This window comes from Terrapene carolina, unplaced genomic scaffold, assembly GCF_002925995.2.
Source record: "Terrapene carolina triunguis isolate 2854851 unplaced genomic scaffold, T_m_triunguis-2.0 Scaffold42, whole genome shotgun sequence".
In the NCBI taxonomy this organism is placed as follows: domain Eukaryota; kingdom Metazoa; phylum Chordata; order Testudines; family Emydidae; genus Terrapene; species Terrapene triunguis.
This window is the reverse complement of record NW_020664393.1, coordinates 28,224,043-28,233,759: the sequence shown is the minus strand read 5'-3', so window position 1 is coordinate 28,233,759 and position 9,717 is coordinate 28,224,043. Positions and strand designations below refer to the sequence as shown.

The 9,717-nt window shown below is 41.1% G+C and overlaps 1 protein-coding gene across 3 annotated transcripts in view; it reads left to right on the top strand.

Annotated features, from left to right (window-relative positions):
* The window catches only part of MYO6 (myosin VI), a 165,825-nt gene that overhangs the window by 104,262 nt on the left and 51,846 nt on the right, over nucleotides 1-9,717 (top strand). For all 3 annotated transcript variants that reach the window (XM_026654567.2, XM_026654564.2, XM_024193955.2), the window contains exon 16: nucleotides 9,028-9,155. In XM_026654567.2, the coding sequence (XP_026510352.1) occupies nucleotides 9,028-9,155 (128 nt within the window). The remainder of the gene's footprint in view (nucleotides 1-9,027; nucleotides 9,156-9,717) is intronic.

The window sequence follows — 9,717 nt, the reverse complement described above, 5'->3', positions numbered from 1 at the left end:
TGGAGCATAAGCTTTTGTGGGTGAATGCCCACTTCATCAGATGCAAGGATGATGGGCATTCACCCACGAAAGCTTATGCTCCAATACTTCTGTTAGTCTTAAAGGTGCCACAGGACCCTCTGTTGCTTTTTAGGTATTGCTATTGCTTTCAGTATGTGGTGAGAGGGTTAAAATGGTTTATCTGCTCCCAACTTCTGTTACCCTAATTGGGGTTATCCAGTATGATGAAGAGAGAAACTGACTTTGACATGCAATTCAGTGCAGCATTGACTGTGGTAGCTTCAGGATCCCCATCTAGGGAAGCAGTGATGATGGCAGGGTACTCCCATCTGGCATCAGTTGCAAAGTCACCACTGGTGATTCCTTGTGAGCATCTATAGGTGTGTTCAGATATCTTTCCTCCGAGGCAGACATGGACATGCATCACTGGCTCTTCATTGGCCACTGGTAGCCATGCCAGGCAAAGATGACTGCTGGCTGCTGACAGAACAGTAGGAGATGATACAGGAAAGAAAACCTAAAGAGTAGCAGCAAGAAAAGTGCTGTCTTGTTATATGAACACAAACCAGCCCCATCTGGTAGTCTGATATGGGTACATTTCCATGAATGTTGTCATGGCTCAAGGAGGTTCCAATTCCTACAAAAAAAATCATTTTTAATTATTTCAGATGCATATTTTTTTTTCAAATGTGCCCCGGAAGCAGAAAAGGACTTTCTGTTATCTTAGTTAAATGGATGAGAAAAGACAGCAACACTGGTTTCTGTATAAAAATACATTTTCATTTGAGGCTTTGCTTTTTGTGTTGCTCACTGTTCAAAAAAGGAGCCATATGAGACTGAGATGTGTGAGTATTGCTTTATATTGCACCTTCCAAAATGTTCCAACTTCCAGTGACATCTGATAATTTATAATCAGTAGACTCCGTAAATATAGTGTTGATTTGATATGTCTGTAAATCTCACTGTTCTCTGCCTCAGTGGAGATGCTACTCCTGCCTGACACCGGATCTTGGGAATAAAGGATTCTTCTGCCTAAATCTCTGAATTTAATATAGTTTCCTATAATAGAATTAAGGCAGGGCAGGAATTGCAGTGAACATCTGTAAGTAGTATTTGAATAGGGTACAGAATAAAGGTAGATTATGTTGGCTTAGACAGTTACTTTTCAAATCATCATCTTTTCCTTTTTCCAAAGCCAAGGTTGGGTAGGGCCAAGGTTGTGAGCAGATTTCACGCAAACCTGTTTTGAGCTGCCATTTGAGCCTGTTGTTAAGGTGTTGCCTGGATGGTTTTATATACCGTGTTATACAGCTGTCTTCTCTCTCTCCATGCACTCTTCCACAGAGAACAATTGCTGGCAGTCGGTATGGGGTCATTTTAGTGACATGGTCAAACCATTGTAGTTAGCATCTTTTGACGATTGTAGTCACTCACTGCACTTTTTCACTTTTCTGTGGATGCTGCCATTTCTTAGTTTATTTAGTGTTACACCTACGACCAGGGGTGCTGGAACAATTTGAATAATGGGGGTGTTGAGAGCTGTTGAACCAAACTGTAAATGATGAAAACCACTTCGAGCTAGGGGGTGCTGCCGCATCCCCAGCACCTTAGTTCCAGCACCTATGCCTACAGCACAGCAACCTCATTTCAAATGTTTGTGGCTTTTGCTCCAGGCTCTTTGTCAGTACCCATGCTTCACAACCATAAAGTAATGTGGGTACAATTAGTGTTTTATATAAATCTACTTTTAGCTGTCACAGACATTGATTTAACTATCCGAACATTTTTATTCAGGCATGTGAACATTCGTTGTCAATAGCTGTCTGCCTTTCTGTGTCATCTTCACATCATTTGCTATATATTATGATGGAACCCAAGTAGCATAAACCATCTACTTGTTTGGTTACTACACCACTGATGACTAGTTTAGCCTGTTGCTTGATTTTTGATGTTGCCATTAGTTTGGTCTTTCGTTCATTTGTTTTCAATCCCCATTCTTTGGATGTCGTGTACAAGTTAGTTGCTGCTTCTTGGTTGCATTTCTCCGCAGGGAGTATCATTACCATATTATCTGCAAAGTCAAGGTGATGGATAATTTCTCCCCAATATTCTGGCGCCTCCACCGATGTTACTAAGAGAGTATTGGACTGAGTACGCATCCCTGTTTGACTCCCCTTTTCACTTCAAACCACTCTGTCGACCCCCCCACTGACTCTTACTGCATGCCAACCTAGGCTGTACAGACACTGCGATATTTGAATCAATTTCCTGCTAAAACTATACCACTTGAGTACTTTTAACAGAGCCTCTCTGTTAATGGAGTTGAATACTTTCTGAAAGTCAACGAATGTGCAAAATAGATTCGTTGATCTCTCTCTCCTGCCCCTCTCCCCCAAAGATTTGACGCAATACAAATCACTGATCTATGGTGGACCATCCAGGTCTAAAGCCAGCTAGTTACTCAGAAAGGATTTCCTCTGCTTTTCTTTTCATTTGGCCGAGAATCACTCTACGAATACCTTGCTAGGAATGCTTATAAGACTTATTTCTCTGTAGTTGTCATAATCTGTCAGCTCACCTTTCTAAAAGAGCAATACAATAATGTAGTATTGCCAGTTTTCAGGGACTTCGCCCTTTGTCCCTGAATAGTTTGTAAAGGAGCTGTACCAGGTGTCTTGTTGATTTTTCAGGGGCATGATTGCAGTTTCTGATTCCAATATGTGTCTTCCTTCGTTGTTGCCTTCACAGTTGATAGCCTCAAAGACTATTCGTGTTCAATAGCTGATGAAAATATTCTTTCCATCTTTTAAGCTTTTGATCTTTATCTACTATATAGTTCCCCTGAGCATGATGTAGCTGACTTGTTATAGGTGTTAACTTCTTTGATAGTAATCTGACTTTCTGAAAAAGCCTTCTAGCATTACTTTATGTAAGTATTGTTCAAGCTCTTTGCCTTCACTCCCAAACCAGTCTTTCATAGCTTCTTCTTTTTTTTTTTTTTTTAACCATTTTTTTAAATTTCTTTTGGAGCTGTCTGCATTTCTTTTTTCCACTCCGGGCAATCTTTAGCTTTCAGATGTTATACTTTCTATTTCTTCTAGATAGGTTTTCAGTCTCTGGTGTCACCTAGTCTTTCCTTTTTTGGATACGGCCTCACCCCTAAAAGCTCCTTGCTCATGGCAGGAATTTATGTATTTTGGCTCTTCCCAGAATTGTTCTACTGTTGTGTTCTCTAGGCCTAAGAGAGGGGCAAAGTGGCCACTAATGGTGTTCTGAAAGGTCACCATAGTGTCTGTATTTTTCAAAGCTTTGATGCCATAGACCACTTTGTCATCTTTTGCAAATTAACATTTCAAAAGCCTAAATACAAACTCAGACCAATCACTGCCCCATGGTCTGAGTTTGTATTTAGCCTTCTGTAGATCTTGAAGTCTAGGACACTTGTTTTCCAGTGTTGTTTTTACTAAGATGATGTTGATCATGTTTTTTGTAATATCATCATTAGAAATCTTTTGTTTCTTTATTGACTCATCTGTGCTGATATGCTGTGTGTTATTTAAACAGATTGCTTCAGTTCTGTGCTGCCAACAATCTGTCCCCCTACTCATTTCTATGCCTTCTTTTCCCAGGTCTCCCAGTCCATGTTATCATTCCCCAACTTGGCAGTAAAGTACCCCCTATGTTTTTATGATTCTATGACTGTGACTAAAAAAACCTCTACAGAGGGTTCTGGGAATCTCTTCTTGATGTTCATTGTAAAATTGGCTTATGATGCTGTCTTCTGCAACTGTTGTGGGTGTGTAGTTTTGTATTATAGTCACATACCTTGTAGTTTAATGCTCATTATGTGAGATGACACATGTATAGCTTTTCAAAGAACTGTAAGCTTTTTCTGGTAATATTAAGGCAACTTCTTTTGTTTGGTCATGTCTGTCCTTCCAAAGTAAACGATTTTACAGTGCTTTATGGAAAGTTTGCCACTTCCAATCCAGTGTGTTTCACATATTCTGAGACTGTCTATAGAAAAGGATGTAGTAATAGTTTTGTTAACTAACATTCTGGCTTTGCCGCATTGATACAGCGTTCTCATGTTCCATGTTCCAATGTGTACTCTTATTTTGTTGCCAAACAATCTGTTTTTATCTAGCCAAATTTTTGTGGCAGCCGAAATTCCCAAACTGCTGGCACAGACATTTTTGGGCTGGGCGTAGTCCGATCTAATATGATCCTTGCCTGTTTTGTCAGTTTCTTGGCTTAGGTAAATACCTACACTGAAGTCGAGGCAGCCGTCTCCTGGTCGCTACTCCTGAAGGGTGCCTGAGTTGCATCATGAGGAGGTTAGAGTGAGGCATTTAGTTTGTAGTCCCCACTCCCACTTAAGTTACCACCACCCTCTCCAGTGCATGCGCAGAGATAGGTGCCTAAGAATAGAAAGCCAGCACACCACGCGCAGAGCCACCTGAACTAGACAAAGTGCGATGCAGATGAGTAGGGTGTCTTAAACCCCACCCCTCCCAATTTTTAGGAGACTTTATCAAGAGTTGGGTACCTAAGTCTGGGCTGCAGGGAGGCCAGGTTTAACTCCCCCTAGGCCTGCTGGGGAGAGAGGATTTGAACAGGGGAGTTTTGCCTCTGAGGAGAGTGTCATAACTACTGGTCTGTGGGATACTCTGATGTGGCTCTCCCATCACTCTGGTTGAAGCTGTTCCATTTTGGATAAATAGAATCACTGGAGCAGGAGGACTGGACCCTGGGTCTCTCACCATCTAGATGGGTGTCCTAGCCACCAGGCTATAGAGTCATTTTCTCTCTTTCTGGCCCAATGACTAAGTATTTATCTAAATTGGAGCAATTTCATCAGGAGAGATTGAGGAGACCACATCAGAATATCCTATAGCCAGCATTTTAGAGCACTCGCTGAAGAGGTTGGAGACCCCTGTCCAAATCCTGTCTCCCTATCAAGCAGAGGAAGGAGTTGAACCTGAGTCTCCCATATCCTGGGTGAGTGCTCTACTCGCTAGGCTAAAAGCTATAAGGGACCACTGTGACAGATTTATGTTACCAATCTGCCCGGGGCGTCAGGTGATTAGGCTGAGGCTGCAGGATTTTTAGGGGAGGAGATGGAGGAGCACACCAAGTGACTGAATTTTAAAGCTTATTAATAAAATAATAAAATAACAGCGGTGAGTGTTGGGACTGCTTTTATGTTACTTAAAGGAAGCAAGAAAGCATTAGTACCCTAGCTCTAACCCACTTTTATACTTACACATGCAGTACCCGAGGCTGACCAAGCCTGGGTGTAATGTAAGAAGAAAAGGGGGGAAGGGTGGATGCGAGTTTTTGTCCCGTGCACGGGTTGTTTAGGGTCTACTGTGGTTTTTGACTTGCTTTGGCTTTTGGGAGGGTTTTTAAGTCATGGGTTCTTTTGGGGGTGTTTTTGTTTAGGGCCCTCTGTTCCTGGTGCTTTTTGTACCAGTCCAGACTGGTTTTTTGTGGCCTTTTCAGCTTTCCCCAAAACACACCGGTGGCTGTGAGATAGTTAGTTAGTTATTTTTTCCTTGTTGTTTTATTCCTTTTCGCGGCCCCTGCAATTTATTCAGCCACTCTCCTTTCTCACGGCTGGTTGGGGGAGGGGTGGACTCCCCCAGTTCTTTCTTGGCAGGTAGCAGAGTGTGTGCAATGGCCTTGGGCTGGAGTCAGCTCCTTATCTTCGGGTGTAGCTGGAATATCAAGTTAACCTGTTATTTTTTTTTTTTTTCCCCCCCTCTGGTCTTTCGTCACCTGTAAAGAAACCTTTCATCCCACACTTACGCCTTTAACCCTTCCCAAAATGCCTTGTGATGCTTGCAACAGTGTTAGCAACATGCAATGCTGATCTGCCTCCCCAGGGGACCCCCTGAGGGAGGGGGGCCCCTGGGTTGTGACATTCCCCCCTTGACCCCCCCGAGTCAACATTTTGTTGTGAGGGGTCACCATTTAGGTTTTTACCCTCCCTCGGACATGGAGGCTAGGGTTACTGTTGGTTTTTTACATAAACAGCAAGATAGCACAAACAAAAAGGTTAGGGCAGCAACAATTGCATACACTAGCCAGTAGTGGCTTCTGGCTTTATTAGTAACATAGCATAACATGTTTTTTTGTTGGCATAGATGCCCCATTTGGATGGCTGTGACAAAGGCAGCTTTTTTTAGATTAAACGTGTCCTGCCACACTGTAAAGGAGGAGGCATTTGTTTGGAATATGTGAGTTGTTTTTGTGTGTGTGTGAAGGGCAGGAACACATTGGGTGTAATTTATGAAAAATTAAACACAACATAATTAGAGATATTAACCATACTTTGCATAACTGCGGGCCAATGCATTGCAGAAGTGTTGTGCCTGAGAGTGTAACAGCAAATTAAGGGACACCCTGGGGTAGGTGGTTTTTTAAACACACGCAGAGGTATTGGTAAACACATGGGCCTTAGTGGGGGCATATTTTGATGCTTTTTTTTTTTTTTTTGCAGATGTGTTGTTTTTTTTTATAAAAGTGACCTGGCAGTACCTTTTTTTTATATTTTATTTGAGGGGGCTTTATAAGCCACAGCTGCTAAGTGTTGCCCTTTGCAATTTATATGTGCTGATAGTTAGAAGTTGTAGTCAGCACATACTGCTTAGCCATGTTAGTGGGGAGGCACCAGCTTTTATATGTTGCGATGGGCCACCCAGTTTTAGAGGCAGCCTTTTTAAAGGCCTGGTTGGATTTTTATAGCAGGGCCCTTTTGGGTTAATTCCATTTGGGATTTAATTGGGGAGGGATACGCAGGGCCAGGGGACCTGAGGCTTTTGGCAGGGGGCCGCCCCTGGAAAAATACTCAGGTAATATGTGATGCCACATTTTTAGGATGCTAAGCCACAGTTGCCCCCCTGCCAGTGGATAATTGACCTTTTTTTTACCATGGCTAATTTTGAACAGTGCTAAAATTAACAAAGGAGGACAAAAGCGTTGGACACCCGCAGATTTTTATAGATCTGCGCTACTATATATACATTATATTATATTAATAAATTTTGCAGGCCTGAAGCAGCAAGAGCGGTTCCACCACTTTTGTTTGGGGTTTTCCTGGGCTTTTGCTATTACTGCTTGGTTGTGTTAACAAAGCAAAAGAGGAAAGAGAGAGAACAACATGAATGCACCTATTGGGGAAACTGAGGCACAGACCAAAAACTCCCTAAATTATTAGTTGTTTTGTTACAGCCCTTTTTGGCTTTTATTATGGATGTTGTTTACTTGGTTTAGGAGGTTACAACAATGATATTGCATTTAGGGTTTAATAATTGCTATTGCCTGCCAAAGGGCCTTTTATTTTGCTTTAGGCCATTACGTGAGGAACAGGGTTTGCCCCTTGGGGGTTCATGGGAGGTTTGGGGGCCACCCACCAGGTATTTTGCTGTGGCCCTGCTGTGTCTATCCGGACTATGCACTGTTTTTAAGGCACCTCCCCTTTAGACTTGCGCCACTCTGTGGCTCGGGCTCCATTAGCGGCTTGAGCCAGGGATAGCCTTTGGAGGCATTTTTTTTTAATTATAATTATTTAGATAATTTTATGGATATCTGGAAACCTGGATGGTCCAGGCAGGTGGCTGGTTTACAGCCGAGGCCCATAACACCATGACCAGAAGCCTAGGGAAAAACACATTTTTTTGAGCTGATTGGCATGTGCCCATTTTAGTTTTTTTGGTAGTTGAAGCTGGTATGCTACGGGCGAGATGCAGTTTACAATGGAGTATGGACCCACCCACTTAATGTTTAGGGTGTGGGCTGTTTTTTTTTAGCTTTTGTAACATTATTTTGTTTTTAATTTGCCATTTTTGCATGTTTTTAATGATGATTTTTTTACATTTGGCCTTTTTAAAATTTAAAATGGCTTTTATGGCTTTGCGGGTTTTACATAGCTTCTTCCTCAACTGGGCAAAGCTGAGACCTTTTTGGTTGGGGCAAATAGTAAATGTGATTATTGGTAAATATAGTATTTACATTATATTTATATTTGTTTATTAGTGGGTTGCTAATATTTTTTTATTTTTTTTTAAATATTTTTTTTTAAATATTTTCCTCTAGTCAGATTTTGAATGAGTCCCAATCTAGTAGGCATGCTGATAGCACACTTGCTGGATCAAGCTCTGCAGGCAAAATAGACTGGGAAACACCTATCTGCACCTAGTTTAAGGTGCTTAAGCATGAGAGAGGCATCCAGATAACTCGAGAGAGGCACTGGGTCTATGCACAGAGTGGGAACTTAGGCACTTCAATACTTTTAATACATAAAAAATTTAGGCGCTGAGTGAGTTTTGGTGCCTACAGGGCTAGAAATCAGCCAAGAGGGGTTTTGTGGATTTCAGTGGTGCTTAAAAGTGGATCTTAAGCACTTTAAACTCGAGTTTAGGCACCTAAGTCCCTTTGAGCATCTGGTCCTAGATTTCTTAGTCATTTAGCATTAACCTAAGAGCATGGGTATACTTATTACTATTATCTTCAGAAAACAGAATTCATACGTATTAAGTCTGAGGGTTTATATAAACAGTCAAAGCACCATGGCTTTAAAAAGCAATCATGCCCAGTACTGCTGTGAGTATGCTGAAGTCTTTTCAGCTTTTTTAAGCTTTTGGTCATCCTCTCTTGTTGTTGTTATCATGGATTTGTGATCCTTCCTCATACTGTTGATTCAGCACAGTGAGAAACCTGTGTGAGAGACTTTTAAAATCAAAACGGTGTATAGGCTTAAAAGACCAAGTACACCAATGTATTTCCATCATATCCCAGTTTCATAGCTGGAACTTGACAGCGAGCTACAGAATACTGCTTAAATCAATAGCTATATATGCCATACTTGTTTGTAGTGATTAGATTTCTCTTTAACCTAAATTAAGATGGTTGTAATAATTATACGGTACCATGTTGGTAATATTTTTGATGTAACATTCTTGTTCTGATATGTAATTATATATAGCACTTTCACAAAAATATTGATTTCTGTTTTACGAATAGATCTGATTGAAGCAAAATTAGTAGGTGTGCTGGATATTTTGGATGAAGAAAATCGTCTTCCACAACCAAGTGACCAGCATTTTACTTCTGCGGTGCATCAAAAACACAAGGAGCATTTCAGACTATCTGTAGGTTTACTTATGACCTCTTCATTATTTTATAAAAATAAGTTCCCAGAGTGGATGCTAATATGACATAAGTTAGAAATCACTGTGAATAAAAAAACAAGTGGAATCCTCCAGTAATGTTCATGCAGTCTGGTGGCAGCATGTTGCACTCCCATTCAGAAAATCAGTTTGGGTCTGAAGGATGGCAACAGTAGGCAGCCCTAGTCTCTCTCTCTCTCTCTCTCTCTCAATGGACCCATGGAGCTTTCTTGGCCAGAATGATGGCCAAGGCCAAGATCATTCCAGTGCAAACCAGTGTTTAGACTTTATCGAATGATTTATTGAAAAGTAGAAAAACTTTCATTTTAGAAAGTGTTACGTATTCATCTCTCCCTTTTAAAAAACAAAGTGGGACTGGTGTCTTAACTAATTCTTTGAAAACCTTTCTTTATGCAATGCCAATCATATGACATTCAGACATTTTTACAAACTGTAAACTCAGTTTAGGTTTTATTGAAAGGTTCACTAAAGGTTTAACGTCTGTAAAACTTGCGCATAATTTTAGTGGATATCACAATCTCCC